Genomic DNA, 19,375 nt, shown 5'->3' with positions numbered 1-19,375 from the left:
GAATGCTTCATTGGCGAGCACATGAGAAGCCATCGGCTAAAGATTTGACAGCTATCCTCGACGATTCTCAGGTGAGTATTATATATTTGCAATTTATATTGTACGTACATTAACTCGGCTCGATACATGCTCGTTAACATGTTGAAATATGATATATCAACTCGAAGTTCATGCTGAGTTGGTTGTTTCGATGGAAGAGGAGGATCAAATATATGTACGTGAATTACATGTTCGACCTATTGAAAACGATCCAGTGTTTGAGTCCGTTTCGAATAGAAATAGGGTACGTTTATTTAAGATCATTATTTATTCTGATTTATAATATTCATGTGTGGATTATTAATATTAATTGTCTTCTCTGTGTAGGAGCGTCATCCAGTAGAACGACGAGCACTTCCACGTAGGAGATCTCCTTCGCCTCCACCGATGAGATCTTTGTCGCCTCCACCGATGAGATCACCTCTACCGCCATTATCACATTCTCCGAGGAGATCTCCGTCTCCCGCACCCACCCATCTTCCACGTGGATCGCCTGCACCCAGTCAGACCCGTCATTCAGATGATTTCTTTGCACGCATGACTGGTATTATTAGAGAGGAGTTGGGAACGATGCGACGTGATTTTACGACAGAGGTAGTAGCACTGCGAGAGGAGATAGGGGTGCTGTGACGGGATTTCACGACACGGGTAGTAGCACTGCGAGATGAGATTGGAGTGCTACAACGAGATTTAGGAGAGCTTCATACTGAGGTTGCAACACTTCAGGGCGATGTAGCAGGCTTCCGAGGTTTTGTCTGAGAGAGTGTCGAGGAGACTGGTGTTCATCGAGATTGGTGGGCAACGACCGCAAGATTCAGTGCTGAAGGTCGGGAGGGAGGGGGTGGAGGTCGGGTCGGAGGTGCCAGAGGAGACTGGGATGGCCGACATGGAGGTGCCGGAGGAGGCCGAGATGGCCAGGGTGGAGGTGCCGAAGGAGGCCAGCATGATAGAGGGGATGGAGAGAGGGATAGGGTGCCGGAGGGAGAGGTAGGAGTGCCGGAGGGGGTGACCGAGGAGGTAGCCGAGGGGACAGCAAAGGTGGTAGTAGAGGGGGATGAGGGGGTTGCGGAGGACGAGAGGACGCCAGAGATGACAGATGACAATGTAGTATTCGTGTCGGAGGGGGCGACGAAGGTGCTAAAGGGTAAGAAACGTGCTGATGACGCGCTAAAGCTGATGGTCAGAAAGAGATCGAGATTGCCATCACAGTACATTGTTTCCCCATACACGGCTGAGGCGAAGAGAAGGGGGTTTGTGGATGGGACGTTTCCCAATCTTTTTCATGACGTCGACCTGATCAGACAGAAGGCGTTCGATGATTGGTTCAAATCCCTTAAGTCCGAGTAAGTATTTTATGATTTTGCTACTCTTTTTTTGTATTTTTCGTAACTTTTTTTCATTTTTTAGAGATAGTTATACCATCGGCTGTATGACCGTGCCCAACGCTAAAAAGTGGTTCGAAGATGTACTGACGACCTCAGCTTGGCTCGCCGATGATGTAAATTTTTTGAGTTTTCATTTATTATATTTATAGAAGTTCTTGGTTCATTTACTTAAACGACTCTATCTTTTTTGTTGGTGTTTTTTTTTTGTTTCAGCATATCGACTTGGCTATGAAATTGTTACGCGATCGGGCTCAGAGATACCCGAGATCTTATAACAGTCCTAGCCGAGTTATCCTGAGCTTTGAGTTTGTTCGTATCGTAGATATTGAGTATCACGAGCTCCTAAGTAAGGGGAATGAATATGTTCTGTCTGAGTACATGCTAGAGTGGGTGATTGGGCTACAGCCCAGGTGCGGAAAGCCGTGGACAGATTGTACACATATGTACATTCCAGTGATCGCGAACTCACACTGTTTTTCAGTGGAGATTGTATTTTCTAATTCCATTATGTATGTGTACGACTCTGATTATAGTTGTCTGACAAAAAGTCAACTCGAGCAAATACTAGAGCAATGGCTGTGATCGTGCCCATGATGGCTAGGCAGGCGATGATTCGAGTAAATGACAGATTAGCCATTGTGCGGAACATGACGACGGCAAAACAAGAAAGTTCGTAAGGATTTAAAACTTTTTAATTTTAAGATTTAATTTTCAATTATATGTTATTGAACTAATATATTCTTCTTCGGTTGCAAGGGCGACTGTGGCTTATTTGCAATAAAGTACATAGAGTTTTTGAGCATTGGTCGCAATGTTGATACAATAAATCAGTCTTGGATTGATATGTGGAGGCATAAATTAGTTTGCGACTTGTATGAATGTAACTGTGATCCTTAATGCATTGTATATTATTTTATTGAAATGTAAACGTTGTTTATTTCAGTATGATTCGTGTTGTAATATAATAATTTTTTTAAATATTTAATTAATAAAATATTATTATTTTAATTTACATTGTTGTTGTATCTGTAATCTCTCCATATTATCAGTTAATATATATCATTGTCTCACTTGTATTAAAGGAAAAAAAACAAAATATTATTATTTTCATTTACATAAGTAATTGAAATATAGCAATCAAATATTAAATAAACAATATACACACTAAGATAATTAACGAAATATAATTTTTTTAAAGGAATATAAATAATCAAATATACGTGTCAAATAAAGATAATTAATGAAAGAAATACTTAAACGAAAACTCGAAGTAAGTGCTATTATTTTTATTCAAATAAATAATCGAAATAAGTAATTACATATGAAATAATTAATTTTTTACTTAAACAATTAATATAATTAATTAAAGAAAAACTTAACCAATCATACATTTATTATATTTAACCTATTTTTTTTATTCAAATATGCTGTTAGAAAGAGTAATTAAACAATGTGATTAAAATTACATCCGATTTAAATTAAGAAAATAAAAAACATATTACAAATAGAGAATACATACGATTTATATAGATACTACATATCCGTCGAGTCATTGTTTAGTGGGATCTGACTTGTACAAAATCGACGTGTATGCCCTGCAGCGTCGCACCTCCCGCACTTACGCGGTCGTAGAAACTCTCCTGTATATAATATTCTAGACGTCCGTCTACAACCAGGAGTACGCGGTCGAATTTCAGGTGGCAACAAATTATTAAGTGCTACAATATAATTAGGAATTTCTCACTCGACTTCATTTGGTAGAGGAAATATAGTTTCGGCATACACTGCTTTCCAAAAATCAGCCATGTACTAATGACTACATAAACTATGTGGTGGAAATCCTCTATACATAGCCACTGCGACAGCATGCGCACATGGAAAACTCTCCAACTGAAATTATCTACACGTGCAGGTATTGTTATTCAAGTCTACAATGTATCCAACATTACGCCCGCATCTCACGGAGAAGCGAAATTGATCTAGTGGTTCCACAAATAGAGCTTTTGCCACTTCCAGAGTTTTGAATAGTCGATCTTCCTGTGCCGGAGCTAGCACACTCGTGCAATTCTGGGATTCCTCACGTCGGTCATAAAACCACTGTTGCAACTTGCTACGAATATGTTCAATCATTGCGAGAATTGGTAACTCTCGATCCTTCTTGAATAATGCATTGAGCGACTCCGCATTATTCGACGTCATCATGTTGTATCGATGTCCTGGAAAATGTGACAGTCCCCAATGTTCGACCCCCATATTTGATAGATATTCCCATGCACTTTCTGATTTATGTTCTATTTCGCTCATGAACTTCGTAAACTCTTCAAAGCCGTAAACTTCTGCAGCTCTCCTAAACAATGCAACGATGCCACTGCCCCGGTACCTAGTCTTCAGGTTGCCCTGAATGTGGTACATGCAATAACCACAATGTGCTTCCGAAAAAACTTCGGTTATACCATTTATTAATGATTGCCCCCGGTCAGTCACAAATGCAAGGTTCTCGATGTCCTCAATTACTTCTCTTAGCTTCGTGAAGAACCAACGCATTGCTAGATCAATTTCTCCATCGACAATGCCAAATGCTAGAGGGTAAATTTGAATATTGGCATCTTGACATGTAGCAATAATCAACTTCCTTTCATATCTAGCTTTTAGGGTTGTACCATCAACTAGAATTAGAGGTCGCGTCGCATTTCGAAAACCTCTAATGCATTGTCCAAGAGCCATAAAAAAATACTTGAAGCGATTCTGCCCATCGGTTTCAATAAAAAACGCCGAGTCAGAATTAGTTCTCACCATGTTGTGGCAATACCTGGCCAATTTGGTATAACTCTCCTCTGTCGAACCCATTAAATCTTCCAATGCACATTCTTTTGCCTTCCAGGCCTTCTGGTAACTCATAACTACCCCATACTCTCGACGGATGTCGTTGATGATATCTGTAGGTCTATAAATCGTCCGTGGGTTCTGAAACTTATGCATTATCTGTCGACCAATAAACCATGATCGAACTTGCCTGTGATCATTTTGACGAATACCCACTTCACAAGTATGATCCCGTGCATACTTGCGAACTATAAAGAACTCATTTGTGTTCATTTTTGTCGCTCTCAAACGCTAACTTCAATTGTTGTCCACACAAATAATTGTGTATGTAGACTTGTTTGATTTTTTTTACCTTAAACTCAAAATTATGTTTCATTGCAATTCGGTGCACAGCTTCTTGCAAATCTCTTTTCGTGTCAAACAATTGATCGACATGTCAATCTTCATCATCAAGAACTACACGTGAACAATTAGAAGACCGTATACTCGGCCCAGCATGTGAACTCCCACCAGACTCATGTCTCTGTCTGGATAAAGCAATCAAATCCTGATTTGTAAAAGGCCTTTCATCCTAGTTGTCTTGAACTTCCTCGTAAATCCTTTATGTAACGGTGACATCATGGCGAGTAGCAACTGTCCCAAGAATAAACACATCATCATCATGAGCAATCTCAACAGTATCCCAAAAATCATTCTTGTTACGATCCTCTCCATCGAAAACCTCGTGTTCACCCTCGGGAACATTTTTCTTCAACAAAGTTACGCAAATAGGAGTTGTCTTTCGACGTTGGTTCAATTGAATTACATGCTTTATTTGCACTTCAGAAGTAACCTTCAAAAGTGGAATCAAGATTGTTGAATGCTTTTGAAATAAAAATCTCAATTCCATATTGTACTGAGAGGAATCGACGTTAAATATGTTTTGTATTTCATTGTACCTTTTCGTAAACGATGTATTTTTTGTTATCGAAATAGTAGCAACCCCTTCTCTTTCACTCGTCCATTTCCATTGACCATTTTCTTTCCTTTGAAATTCGCCGAAGCAACAAATTGGGACACGTGCTTTTGCAAAACCTGCATTATGAATTAAACAATTATCAGCGATATCATAGTAATCATCAAAAATATACTCAAGATCGTTGTTGTGGAAGTGTTTCATAGTTTTTTACACTATAGAACACAATTAGTAACAAAAAAAGAATCAGTAAAAAAATTTAATTCGATTATTTATTTGAATAATTTGAATTAATATTTAATTCGATTTTTCATTTCACTATTTCTTTAATTAATTATCTTAATTGGTTAAGTAGGAAAATTATTATTCAATTTCATTTATTCTTTAAATATTTCGTTCATTACGTATATTATTCATTTCATATTTAATTATTCTATTTCGATTATTTATTTGAATAAAAATAATAATATTTAATTCGATTTGTCATTTAACCATTTCTTTAATTAATTATCTTAATTGGTTAAGTAGGAAAATTATTATTCAATTTCATTTATTCTTTAAATATTTCGTTCATTACGTATATTATTCATTTCATATTTAATTATTCTATTTCGATTATTTATTTGAATAAAAATAATAATATTTAATTCGATTTGTCATTTAACCATTTCTTTAATTAATTATCTTAATTCGACAAGTAAAAAAAATATTATTCAATTTAATTTATTTTTTAAATATTTCGTTAATTGCGTATATTATTCATTTCATATTTAATTATTCTATTTTGATTATTTATTTGAATAAAAATAATAATATTTTATTCAATTTTTCATTTTAATATTTCTTTAATTAATTATCTTAATTGGTTAAGTAGGAAAATTATTATTCAATTTCATTTATTCTTTAAATATTTCGTTAATTATGTATATTATTGATTTCATGTTTAATTATTATATTTCGATTATTTATTTGAATTAAAATATATTAATATTTTCATTTAAGTATTTCTTTAATTAATTATATTAATTGTTTCCATAATTAATTACTAAACATATATTTATTTCGCATATTTAATTACTAAACAGATATCTAAGTCAAAAAAAAATTTAAATTTCTATTTAATCTATCTTTAAATATTTCGTTCATTATCTTAACATATATATTATTTATTTCATATTTAATTACATTTTTAACATAAAAATTAAAATTAATTCAAAAAATAAAAAAAAATTCGGGTCCGATCTGGCCAAATGGTCCGTAATGGACCATAATTCGTTCCGGCGATCAGTGCTGGCTTTCACTTCGATTCTAATATTATTTTCTCTACTATTTAAAAAAATATACGACTTCAATAAAAATAAAATTAAATATTAGGAAAAGATACTTACCGAATTAAAGTGCTGAAATTTAACGAAAATTTTTTTTAAGGTTGATAACTGATAAGTTTATGAAATTTTGAGGTTAAAGTGGATGAAAAATGAAAGAGTTTTTATCGTCTTAGAGTAAACTAATGAAAAGAGTGACTTCGTTTTCAAATCTCAATTGAGAGGTGTTTGAATTTTAATTTGTAACTTAAAGATATTTTGGTCTTTTTAACAGATTTCCATTTTTGTAATTGTATAACTCATTTAAGGGTATTTTTGTCTTTTACATAAGAATAGGCTTTTGTGGTGAATGTCAAATTTTTTTGGTTAAAGTGGAAAATTGATTGTTTGACATGGATAATATTAAAAGTACCCCCGTATATTCAGAGCGCAACAGCGACGCTTTTTCATTACCTTTACCGTCTTTAATAAAAATTAAAAAAAAATCACGAAAGGGGAAAAACAAATTCAAATCACAGACGAAAACAGAAACTTTCGAGAGCTGTGTGTCATGAGAATGATTATGGTTGGTTAATTGTGCCATAAATAGGGTTTGTTCAATTCTGGGTCTTAATTGGGCTTTAACTCTGTTAAAAAAGAGGAAATTAGGCCCACTACTGTTAAAAATGAATAAATTAGATTATTGCTCTTGAAACAAATTAAAATATCTAATAGCAGTAATTAATACGCCCTAAAATCGTTCCAAAAGCTCCCAAAACCAATTGATTATAAAGAAAAACCTCAAATCACCCCCAAAGCCCACGATTCACCCAGCAAAGAGGAAGCATCTTCACTTACTCAAAGAAGAAGGCGATTCATCCACCCATTAAAGGTTCCACCCACCCGACACCGCTGATTATAGGCTCGAATCATGGTTGAAGAAAGTGAATCGATGGGGATGAAGAGAAAATCGAGTTTTGTTGAAGGAAATTCAAAGAAAAAGAGAGAAAAAATTATTCACAAGTTTATAAACCTAAGGTTAGTTAATTTTCCATTGTTTTAAACTTGCTTACGGCTTATTCGAAATTTATTTTGAAATGCTTACTTTCTTCTGTAATGTATCTTGCATTTTGTGTAAAATCAAGTTGTGTTTTGAGTCTTTAGATTTTTGTTATATCCCCTAAATCCCAATTCTAAAATGGCGATTTTCTCCAATAATTTCATATGCAAAATTGTAATTCAATAACGAGATCGAGTATTTTTGATTCATTGTGTCAACAGAGAGAGTAGCTTAAACTGTTCAAATGGTTGCAATGCTTCAATTCCAATGAGTTACATTCCTAAAAAATCTTCAAAATGCGAAGATTCCGATGCTACTTCTTTGATGACGAAGAATTTGAAGCACAAAAAAGAAGGAACCTTGATGAAGGTTCAAATCTGAATATGCAGAGAGTTGAGCTTTCCTACTATTCGAAGCAGAGCTTTGTTTTGAATCCTAAAACTCTAGATTTTGACCTGGGGGTTGTTGGAAACATGGATTATGGTGTTGAGCTTGAGGAGCTTTGTTTTGAATCCTAAAACTCTAGATTTTGACCTGGGGGTTGTTGGAAACATGGATTATGGTGTTGAACTTGAGGATAAAGAAGATATTGAGGGCAATTTTGGAGTCTTGGACTTTGAATTGATGGAAGAACCTATGGAGGTCATTGAAGAACTCAAAATTAGTCATGGAAAAGATCCTGGCAAAAAAATTATGGGGATTCAAGCTAGTAAAAGTAAACAAGAAGCGAAAAGTTGACAATTGAATTACTTGCAACTAAATCATTTACATTTTTGGAGATGAAGAAGAAACTCTTGAGAAAGAGATTTTTCACTTGATAGTGTTGCGGAGATGAAGAAGAAACTCTTGAGAAAGAGGTTTTTCACTTGATAGTGTTGTTTCAGTGGTCATAGACTTCCAGAGTAGTGTGACTTTGTGTTTTTGCGCACTCATGGCAAATAGTTTTACTTGTGAGTTTGTTACATAGCATGTGAGTAACATATTCTTGTCACTTTTCGAGTGTAAGCCACTTTTTAATTATGGTATGTTATAAACATATTTTTAATTATTATCACATGTCTAATGGATATTGGGGAATTATAAATTTGCTTTGACATGTTATACCTCAAAGTCGAACTATTGTAGCTACAAGCAAGATGCAAATACTATTGCAAATATATCATGATGAAATGGTTGGAGGTGCGCAAAAAGTGAAAATTGCTTTATATCTGGATGATTTCGTATCTTGCACGAATTTGATTATAGACTGACTTTTGTCAACAAGAAAATCACCATCATACTATTTTTGTCACTTTTTTTTAGTGTTTGTCACTTTTTTTTTTTGAATTTCGTCACTTTTCTAGTATTTATTACTTTTTTTTTGTCACCTTTTTTGAAAATGTGGAACTTTTTTCATTTTTGTCACTTTTTTGAGCTTGTCAATTTTTGAATTTTGTCACTTTTTTAGCTTTTTTTTTTTTTTTTTAATTTGTGTCACTTTTTTAAATTTTCATGTTATATTTTCTTAACATAATCAACATATAAATTGTCTTGGACATGCTGATTATGTTAAGAACCGTCACTACGCTCATGTAGATTGTTCTGGATATGCTGATTATATTAAGAATATGATTATTGATTCTGCACAAATGGATGGTATTATTTTTGTGTTTGTCATTTTTTTGAATTTTGTCACTTTTCAAGCGTTTGTGTCACTTTTTTGAGTTTGTGTCACTTTTTTCGAGTTTGTGTCACTTTTTTCACTCTTTTTGAAAAAAGTGACAATTTTTATAACAAAAGTGACATTGTGTCACTTTTTCATTTTAGACAGTATTTTTTACTTCCAAAAAATTTTTCATATGATTTTTCAAAACATTTCTAATTTTAAGGGTATTTTTGTAAGTTGCCCTTAAAAAAGTGGTTCTTTAGGTTAATGAAGTATTTTCTATCTCAAAAAATTTGATGTAAACACATAAAAAATGCTCATTTGTTAGTTGTTACTCGTATTTTAAACAATCAAAATAAATAAATACAAAATTTTGAAAAATAAAAAATTACCCCTCAATACTATGCATATTAGCAGAATAATTGGACAGAAATTCCAATTTTTGCATATGAATACGGAGAATAAAAATTGATCAATCTAGTAAAGAATTGATTTGGTAGTTTATTAAAAAGAAAATTTGCCATCTTTGTGCAGTCACGAGCTGAAGCAGTGCACCCATGGGAGATTGGCAGGACACAAAGAAATCGTTTGAATTATTTGGTAATCAATTAAATTTTACGAAAAAGATATAAATATTCTCGAATAGAAGGAAGAACGGAAGGTTATGTAAAACAGGTGAAATCGTCCTTATCTCTAAACTATTAAGTTGGCCAAAGGATTGCATCACTGCCATACCAGAATCCGATTCCCTCGCCCCCATTAAACTCCTCTTTTTGAGTCTTCTCTTCCACATTCATCAGATTACTCTCAGTACAGGAGTCTACAATATTTTAAATGGCGGAAGCAAAGCTTTTTGAACTCAACAATGGCACAATGAAAGTCAACGTCTCCAACTACGGTTGCACCATTACTTCCCTCTTGGTGCCAGACAAAGATGGTAGTTTATTGGATATATCGTTCGAAATCCCCATTTTTTTAGTTCTTCTGTGTGCACTTGTGTAGGTAATGTTTGATTACTTAATTTTTTTGTGAATTTTTTGAAGGGAAATTGGCTGATGTTGTTCATGGATTTGACACGCTTGAACCCTATCTGGTGAGTTTGATTTGCGTATCACTCTTACTGAAAACACTTTGGGAATTTTAGTGCTAGTGGGAATTTGTTCATTAATGGATTTTAAATGAGTATAGTTTCGCTATAGGTGGATGATCAACAGTATTTTTAACCCAATCTGTGGGTGACGAGTTAATATCTGTGCGTGTTGGATTTGTTTGTGTAGAAAGGTGCAGCACCTTATTTTGGCTGCGTCGTCGGCCGGGTAGCAAACAGGATCAAAGATGGAAAATTTACACTCAACGGCATTGAGCACTCCCTGCCGATCAACAAGCCACCAAACAGTCTCCATGGTATTAAACCTTCTGAAATCTTCATATTTGATGGCCGTCTCTTAGATGCGCTTAATGCATGTTTAGTATGCAGTATTAGATTACGCTGAAAAATAAAATAGACCAAATTTGGTCATTCATTATCTTCTAGTTTTGTCTAATCCATGTCATTCTTTGATTCATTTGTATTCATTCAATCTTCTTGCCTTCTTTCTACATTACGATTTTGTATCTATCTTCGTGCTTTTACAGTTGTCCGAAGAGAAGTGAGATTCTTTATATGAGTTTTCCGAAGCAAAATCCTATTTCCAGCATTTTGGATTGTTCATTTTTCTTAATATCTCATGTACAGGTGGACACAAGGGATATGACAAGGTTATTTGGGAAGTTGCTGAATATAAACAAGGCAAAAATCCGTCAATTACTTTCAAATATCATTCTCGTGATGGTGAAGAAGGTACTCTCTCTCTCTCTCTCTCTCTCTCTCTCTCTCTCACACACCAGCGCTCGCGCACCTATAAACATGTACAAGGTTGCTGCCTCAGATTTGTGATAAATCGCAGGTTATCCAGGAGAAGTCCATATCACTACAACTTACACGCTTGTGTCTAAGACGACAATGAGGCTTGACATGGAAGCAGTTCCAGAAAATAAGCCGACACCCATAAGTCTAGCTCAACACACATATTGGAACTTAGCAGGTCATAATTCAGGAAATGTTCTTGATCATACAATTCAGATATGGGCAAGGCATATAACTCCTGTGGATCAGAACGCTATCCCAACCGGTGAAATCATGCCTGTTGAAGGAACTTCATATGACTTCACCACAGAGAATAAAATCGGCAGTTGTATCCATGAGGTTGGAATTGGATATGACCATAATTATGTGCTCGACTGTGGAGACGAAAAGACAGGGTTGAAGCATGCAGCAAAATTGAAGGATCCGGCTAGCTTAAGGACGTTGAATTTATGGACCAGTGCCCCTGGTATGCAGTTTTACACTGCAAATTATGTAAATGGTATCGTCGGTAAAGGTGGTGCTGTATATGGAAAGCAGTCGGGGGTTTGTCTTGAGACGCAAGGATTTCCTAATGCCATCAACCAATCAAATTTTCCGTCTATTGTTGTCCAACCAGGCGAAAAGTATAAACACAGCATGATGTTCGAGTTCTCAGCTGAGTAGGGTTCAACCTACAGTAAATACTAAATTCCCTTGTTCTTCTTCTATTAGGAAGATTTGTGATGAAAATAATGTAAGAGTACTTTTGATAAGTCTATGATGTTTGAACAGACTCCTGAATAACCTTCTGTATTTAAATACAAAAACTTACTGAGCAGAGACAAATGCCATTTTGGTTAATAGCTTGTGCTGGGATAGAAGTGACTATAGACTAGCCTGTTTTTGCCCCCTTATCTACTATGGGTGGATCTCTTCGATCCGCAATCTTGATCAAATTGATAGAGAATAAGAAAATAAGCTTTTTCTATGGGAAGCGACTATGAATCTCTTGTTAAGCATCCTTCTCCAACCGATACTTTCTCCGATATATGTTTGCAAGTTCAGTTACTCAACCTGAAACTAAGATTTTCCTTTAGCAATCCAGGATTGCAAAGATTGTTATGAAGTAAAAATCAGTACAGGAATTCAAAAAACTTCTTGCTAACCGCCTTTATCCCACAAAGAGAATAAGCTCTTCCTTAATGCGCCAAAGCCCCTTGTAGTGTCAAATTGGATGCTTCCACCACTTCCCCTATAACTCCTATTGCTATTACGACTTTTTACATTTTAGGTACCTCCAAATCCCTTCTGCTTACCTTTCTTCAGGACATGAAAATATCATTCCAAGACTGAAGTTCCTAAATGGGAAGAGAAGGGATGGATGTTCAGGCCATGAGGAGGAAGACTTGTTATATTCTTAACACAAGCAAGTTGATGATCCAATCCTTCGCAGAGCAAATTCTACCCTGAAGGAACTGGCTAAACTCTAGACATTATAGGAGTAGAAATTTCAATCAACTCAGATACAATAACATTTTTTATGTCTGAATCACCCAGAGTTGGTTAATGTAGCAAGCTTTAAGCATGGTTACCAGACTTGACCTGGTCAATGTACTGAGTCATTAGGTCATTTCTGCTTAGTTTCCAAAAAAAAAAAAAAAAAACTACAAGTCTATACAGGTCGGCGATCAAGGTACTCGAAGTAGTTGCATGTATGAGGCCAAAAAAGAAATTAAATTCTTTGAAGATGGAAACTCAAAAGATTAGTGTGTGCCAACAATTAATACCCGGATGTAAACAAATAAATATGTTGAATTAACGTGTTTAAGCTAATAAAACAAACAGTACTGTTTAAAAAGGTTTCTTCCAAATATGCTCTTCGTACCGTGTCCCTGATTCTTTGGGGCGATCATGATTGCATTTCTTGCAAACAACATTCCTCCTATAGTTCAAGAAATCACAACTGCAGAAAGAAAAACAGAGTATTATCATTCAGTTAAGCATAAAATCTAATGATTCATACAGCAACCATGAGATGTGTGGAAATAGACTCACTCAGGGCACTCCCATTCCCCGGGATTTAGTTGCCTCTTGGGCCGAGGCTCTTGGCAGCGTAAACACTTGCGGTTGCTTGCGAAATTCATGAAATCACACCTGTAGAGCTCAAAATGTGATGAAATACCCCAAGATAAAACTAGTGAACTAAAGAACCATTGCAAGAATATTTGTAGGTGAAAGCTAATCATTCGGTACTTTATTAGTAATATACACACAAATTTTAAGATCCTCAAGTAGATGTCAAAGTCAAACAATTCACTGGAGAAGGATAATTTAATTAGTTCCTAAAATATTCTGACCACATTCATGAATGCAAAGAAAGCAATTAAAATCTAAATTGTCCATTATTTGTAAACATAAAGGATTAAAAATATGTGCCAGAAGCAATATCATTGCTTAGTTTGTTAATTAATAGCATAATTAGGTGGAAAATAAGCTGGACAGTTTATATGCAGAAATAGTGTAGAACTAGTCCAAAATTTCAAGTGCATAAAATAAAAAATGGATGAAGTAATAGCTATTAGCCACTACCAAAACCATCAAAACATGTCCTAAAAACAAATACACTCAGCAACATGAAAAGTTGATTGAACTTACTGAGTGCAATTCCAATCTCCTTTTTTCATTTCAGCGTCATCAACAGAAACCCTGTTAGGTCCTTCTGCTTTGCATTTCAGGCATCGTATATTTCTAGAGAAGTTGATAAAATTGCATCTGCACAAAGTGGTTGTTTGTAAGTTGAGTTGTGAATGACAATATGACTGCTTCAAAAATAAACTGCTTGAAGTGACGGCAAAAGAGAAGTTTTAGAATAGATCACAGAGAACAGGATGGATGTCCCATGCACAAAACCCAAAGAGAATTAATTGTAGCCTAGCACCAGAAGACGAATACCACCACAAAAAGAGAGAGGTATATTAACAAATGAATAAAACAAAGAGACTAATTGCACAAGAATCCACATGCATCAGCAATACACAGCACACAAGATTGAGAATACAGTTGCTGAAGGAAAATATGGTAAAACTCAAGACATGATAGCAAGACAAGCAAACTGCATATACACAGACGCTGACATGCCTGTTAAAAGTACTTTTCAATCGTTTAAGTTGAACTGCTTTATCTAAAATCTTAAGATATTATAGAGAGAGGATATTTATTTATTTTAATTTTATCTTTAATGTAACCACTCACTTGCAAACCACGTGGATTTTTTTACCAAAGGCTTTATAAACAGGTGACTGAGACTTGAAACCATAATATTTGCATGCGCGAACACTGAGTTGAACAATCTCATCTAAAATCTTAAGCTACTATAGAAGAAAGAATTTATTTGTTTATATATTATTATCAAATTTTATCAGAATGGATGCCGAATGAATTTCTTTTCATCAATATGAAGCAATCACCTTCCATTCTCAACAATAATTAGACACGATATGAAGTATGGCTAGTGCACAAGTCATGTGCAGTAAAGATGAAAAGGATAAATGCCTTCAGTAATAAACTACACGGAAGTAAAGACTATGGAAAATTTCGTGCTTAATGTTTGAAAGAATTAGGACACTTCGATTTTCAAGGGGAGAAAAAAGATTTCAATCCCTCAGAAGAAATGGGAAATGCATAGACCAAGTTCGTCATCATCATCACGAAGACAAGTCAAAGATAAAAACTAAGATAGATATTAAAAAACCAGAATCATATCAAAGAACTTGCCATTTCCTTGTGAAGGTGAACCTATATTCATGCTTTATCAAGAGGAACTCTTTAATCAAACTTTCCACTTTAAATTTCATTTACGGGATTCTCCCCGAGTTGCTGGTGTTGATTTCATGTACCATTTTCCCCCTTTTTTACTGCTTGACACACAAATTGGCAATATTTTCCAAGCGCTTCTAATAGACATAATATCAATTTGGCAGCTAATGTGTGTCTCACAAAATCACTTATCAGGGAAAAGATAAGTCTTCTTGAAAAAAATATGCTTATTTTCAGACAAAGGAGCTTATTAAATAACACTCAACATTCCGGTAGATCAAGAAGAAGTTTGATTGTGATGGTGATTTTTATCATCCGTCTCTGGTTTGCCAACACCTTATTCCCGGTAGGAGAAGATGTCTTAAGTCATCCTCTTTCTTTATAAGCTGTTAAATTTGATTTCGTCACTCCGCCCTAGTAGAACTTTGTTTTGGCTCTGTTGAACTTTACGTCTTCAACTTATTGAAATTTTCTACAAAGGGCCCTCCTAATCTCCTCGGGGAAGTAATTATGCTGTGCTATGTAATTCCATATATCATTTTCAAGAAAGTTACAACTATTTGACATGACCAAGAATAAGAAAACTAAGCCCTTATTTGGCCCCCATTAAATTAAAATTCATTTTTCTCTCTCTTTTTATCAACCACACATTCTTCAATAAAATAATATTACACGAAAACCTAAAAACTTTTCCTTTCTTTTTAATCACACATTCTTCAAAAAATTACTATTTCTTTCATTATAATTCGAAATAATGGAGCCCAAACAGGGGCTAAGTGTCAGTATCCTTGTTGTAGTTCAGGGGGAGAAAGGAATGAAAAGGGAAATGTGTCTTGTCACTTATATTTGGTATTTTTGTTTAAATAACACGTCTTCCACTAAGAAATACCAGCATCGACAAACATACATAACCCAAGACTCTTCAAAAACAAAAGCATACATAACAGGTATGCCAGTCTGCATCCCTCTTAAATTTTCTTCCTTCTTTGTGTATTTTCTAAAATTTTAGAGAGAGGGAACATCATACTGGCTGTCAATAATATTATAATAATTCTATGTCTTAACAAAACAAATATTTATGCTTAAAACTCCAGAAGTAAACTGTGAAGCACAAGTTCTAAATAAGGTCTAGGCCAAATCAGAACATCCAATACACGGGGTGCGGGTGGGTTTGGGCAGATATCGAACCTCGAGGATAGTCATCCCCAGGCCCATGTTAGGCCAAGGACAAGAATAAAAAAATTAACAAGTTCGATAGCTAAATGATTGGAAGTATTTTAAGTCTCAGTAAATGTATGATATAACATGTCAAGTTAGTAAAAATAATCTTCGTATTTCAATTTAAGAGCTGAACATCAGAGCCTCCCAATGCAGAGATGGCAAAAAATATTGCAGTTCTATACATGCAGTTAGACGCATGCCATATATATCTATATCAAAATCATCTGCACCAAACCAAACAAATAGCTCATCATAATACTTATGGCAGCTACAGAAAGCACCAGCTCTAGTGGCATGCCTAAGTTACATGCATGCAGAAATTTAATATGCAGGTTTCTGACAATTATTTTTCAGATGATATCAAAATCAATTGACATTGCGATCACTCTAATATTAAAACATTAAGTTTCTGAAAGGTCAGTCAGCACTCACCAAGAATAGAGTTATACGACCTACTAAAGAATTCAGAACTTACTCAGAGCAAATCCAATCCCCTTTCTTGATTTCAACATCATCCCCAAGAACACTCTTGGGTCCACCTTCTCCACATTTGAAGCATCTTACATGTCTAGCGAAGTTCATGAAGTTGCATCTAAGAAGCAATTATGGCATAACATCAGTTACTGGTGTAGCAGAATAGAAACATTAATGTAGCCCACTTAATTGCAAAACAAGAAGTAGAAACAACAATCATCAGGATGAAATGGAGACAGTATGTTCTGGTGGCAGAAATAGTTTCTGCTTTACTGTGCTAAAATGCTTTCAAATCCTCATGCAAGTTTGACTAAAGAGAACAGCAGGGAGTAACATGCTCAAGATATAATCCAACTTTTTGATGAATATATCTTCAAATGCAATAATTACTGAGAAAGAAATATTCCAGAAAATGGAATAATTTGTGAAACTCAAAAGTTATTACTCCTACACAAACTTAATGAGAAGGTTTTCAACCCACACATATATAGGGAAAAGGTCAAGAAAAATTAGATCAAGTGTACTACAAATTATCATAATAAGAGTTTTCTAATTCAACTTACTTGGTACACATCCAGTCTCCTCTTTTCATCTCTACATTTCGTGACCTTTCATCGACTACAGAATCAGAAGACTGTTTCTTCTTTTGAGAAGCTATGACAACAGGCTTTGAAAGTTCAGGATCAGGAGGTGTCTCACTGAGCTCCATCATCTTCGAAAGCAATTTTCTTGCTGATAAATCAATAAGCTCTCTACCTGGAGGCTTCTCCCCTCCAGAAATAACAAGTGGATCTAATGCATAGAGCAATAAAATACGAATGATATCAACTGTACGTGCAGCTCCTTCAGAGTCATTAACCAGAACATATGCTTTATCACAGGATCCACGCAGATTGCAAGCACCGCATACCTGCAGTATCCTTCAGTTAAACTTGGATTCATATCAACAATTATACCAAGTATAATTCATATGCTTCCAGAGAAAATATGCTTACATAAATAAGCAATGAAATGCATAGTAAATCAAAGGGAAACTTACGTCTCCTTCATCAAGTTTCAGGTATGCTCTCAATCTTTTGGCCGAGTTAACAGCCTTTCTAAAAAGATTAGGACATCCTTTATCCACAACTGCCTGAATGTCTTCTGTAGACAATGATCTGAAACATACATTCCACACTCACAATCTTACTTACCTATAAATTTCATTTTTACCTCTCCTCGCATATATCTGAGTAATAAATTCTAGCATGTTCGGCCTGGCTTAGATGGTAACAAAAAAGGCAAAAAAAGAAAATCCTTTTTTGGCTTTTAAGCCAGACAAAGCATTCTAAGCACGAAAACTGAAGTTCCCTTACTTGAAAATGTCAAAGCGATCACGACCAAATCTCAAACAAGCATCCTTCAGCAATCCCATCTCCGTATAAGCGGCCCGGTCCATACCACCACCGTCTTCCGACACCACCGTGGATGGAGGAGTAACCGCAGCACTTTCAATGAGGTATCCTTTCGTCTTTAAACGGTCGACGAAGTGTACCCATTCAGGCCAAGGATGGTATTGGTGATTAGAATTGACAGAAAGCTCCGGTTCTATGCTGTTGGCGGAGATTATTGTAGATTCGGAGTCCAGCGTGACTGCATATGAACTGTATCGGTGAAAACACAGTGAAATGGAAGAAGAAGGGAATAGTTTGCAAAATCTAAGTGGAGGAACTTGAGTGAAACTGAGCGAACTGCGGAGAATTGAGGTTCCTAAAAGAGTGTATAATCTTGAAGTTACTGTCATTTTCTATCTTCCTTGGGCGTGGGTGGGGTGGAGTGGGGGTTTGCGTAGGGGTTTCAACTTTCAAACCAAGAGAGCAGAGCTATCGGCGAAGAAACCCGACTGTGTCAAGGGTTTTGGATAGGGCTTTTGGAAGTCCTAATTACCGATAAAGGTATTATTTGGCGGGTGTTGTCTCTTGACCCATATCATCCGGGTCGGGTTGAATGCAGATTGAGTTCACTGAAAACAAATATGAGTCATGCTACTTGTAGAATCATTTTTTACAATAATGGTTGACAATTATATTTGTCAACATCATATTCATCAATTTCAATAAATGTTTCTAAAATTAATGGACCAGATTTTGACCACATCAATGTTGTCATCTATTATTGTCAACAACAATTGTACAAGTAGAATAATTCAACAAATATATGAGATTATAGTAACTGAATAATTAATTAATATACGAATAGAAAATATTATGAATAATGCTAATTTGCCAGGAAAGTTTGGGCGAATGCAATGATAGAAGATATCGTGGTGGGAGGTGATTTGATGTTGGAATTGATTCAAATAAATAACTGAAAATTGGAAAATGAAAAGATGTGTAAAAGTGGAAAATGAAAAGATGTGACTTCGTATCAACTTCAACTAAATATTCGGACTTGATCCGATGGTCAAATTATAAAAGTAAATAGACTAACTTATTTTACTCATCGAGTATATCATTGTGGTATATTTGGAATCTCAAAATCAATTCTGAATGAATGAGAAATTGCAATCCAAAATTGAAAAAATGAAGTGTTGCAACCTTTCGAAAGGATGCAGATTTTGACCAAATGTTGCAATTTTTCGAAATGATGCATATTTTGACTCACACTATTTCATTTGCACCCCTTCTACATCTATAAATAGGACCATATGGACATGATTTTGGGTACACCAATTGCATTGAGCACTTATTCTCCTTTTACAATTATCTTCTTTCTATTTTTATAGCATT

At 35.1% G+C, this 19,375-nt stretch overlaps 3 protein-coding genes across 6 annotated transcripts; 1 reads left to right on the top strand and 2 right to left on the bottom strand.

The window, feature by feature from the left end:
* Positions 1–2,957: 2,957 nt before the first annotated feature.
* Positions 2,958–4,403, bottom strand: LOC111399874. Its single transcript, XM_023027386.1, has 4 exons — positions 3,655–4,403; positions 3,387–3,534; positions 3,169–3,280; positions 2,958–3,064 (listed from the first exon to the last, which is right to left on the bottom strand). Exons 1-4 carry the CDS (start codon positions 4,401–4,403, stop codon positions 2,958–2,960), a joined length of 1,116 nt encoding a protein of 371 aa, XP_022883154.1.
* Positions 4,404–9,780: 5,377 nt separating this feature from the next.
* On the top strand, positions 9,781–11,957 carry LOC111402442 (aldose 1-epimerase-like). The gene is made up of 5 exons (XM_023030780.1): positions 9,781–10,148; positions 10,255–10,304; positions 10,489–10,615; positions 10,947–11,051; positions 11,158–11,957. Exons 1-5 carry the CDS (start codon positions 10,046–10,048, stop codon positions 11,778–11,780), a joined length of 1,008 nt encoding a protein of 335 aa, XP_022886548.1. The 5' UTR covers positions 9,781–10,045; the 3' UTR covers positions 11,781–11,957.
* LOC111402226 (zinc finger protein VAR3, chloroplastic) lies at positions 11,841–18,514 on the bottom strand. 4 transcript variants are annotated; one of them, XM_023030510.1, is made up of 9 exons: positions 17,963–18,514; positions 17,647–17,764; positions 17,171–17,517; positions 16,609–16,725; positions 13,752–13,868; positions 13,152–13,250; positions 12,982–13,059; positions 12,263–12,454; positions 11,841–12,176 (listed from the first exon to the last, which is right to left on the bottom strand). In XM_023030510.1, exons 1-8 carry the CDS (start codon positions 18,388–18,390, stop codon positions 12,409–12,411), a joined length of 1,350 nt encoding a protein of 449 aa, XP_022886278.1. In that variant the 5' UTR covers positions 18,391–18,514; the 3' UTR covers positions 11,841–12,176; positions 12,263–12,408. The 4 variants fall into 4 exon arrangements, with proteins under 4 accessions (XP_022886278.1, XP_022886194.1, XP_022886427.1 ...); XM_023030426.1 differs by having other exon boundaries at positions 11,841–12,170; XM_023030659.1 differs by lacking the exon at positions 12,263–12,454 and having other exon boundaries at positions 11,841–12,170; positions 17,963–18,513.
* Between the last annotated feature and the right edge of the window lie 861 nt (positions 18,515–19,375).

Source organism: Olea europaea, chromosome 1 (genome assembly GCF_002742605.1).
Source record: "Olea europaea var. sylvestris chromosome 1, O_europaea_v1, whole genome shotgun sequence".
Classification (NCBI taxonomy): domain Eukaryota; kingdom Viridiplantae; phylum Streptophyta; class Magnoliopsida; order Lamiales; family Oleaceae; genus Olea; species Olea europaea.
Note: the sequence above shows the minus strand (reverse complement) of the source record. Positions and strands in the feature narration are given on the sequence as shown.

Bases quoted from the DNA above. Each gene is read 5' to 3' on its own strand.
- LOC111402442 (XM_023030780.1), top strand. From the start codon at position 10,046: ATGGCGGAAGCAAAGCTTTTTGAACTCAACAATGGCACAATGAAAGTC. The intron at 10,149-10,254 runs GTAGTTTATTGG...AATTTTTTGAAG, and splicing joins CTTGGTGCCAGACAAAGATG to GGAAATTGGCTGATGTTGTT. The intron at 10,616-10,946 runs GTATTAAACCTT...TCTCATGTACAG, and splicing joins GCCACCAAACAGTCTCCATG to GTGGACACAAGGGATATGAC.
- LOC111402226 (XM_023030510.1), bottom strand. From the start codon at position 18,390: ATGACAGTAACTTCAAGATTATACACTCTTTTAGGAACCTCAATTCTC. The intron at 16,726-17,170 runs GTAAGTTGAATT...ATTGCTTCTTAG, and splicing joins GGAGACTGGATGTGTACCAA to ATGCAACTTCATGAACTTCG. The intron at 13,869-16,608 runs GTAAGTTCTGAA...CACTTTGTGCAG, and splicing joins GGGGATTGGATTTGCTCTGA to ATGCAATTTTATCAACTTCT.
- LOC111399874 (XM_023027386.1), bottom strand. From the start codon at position 4,403: ATGCATAAGTTTCAGAACCCACGGACGATTTATAGACCTACAGATATC. The intron at 3,535-3,654 runs GTCACATTTTCC...ACATATTCGTAG, and splicing joins GGGGTCGAACATTGGGGACT to CAAGTTGCAACAGTGGTTTT. The intron at 3,065-3,168 runs GTGAGAAATTCC...TATTATATACAG, and splicing joins CCTCTACCAAATGAAGTCGA to GAGAGTTTCTACGACCGCGT.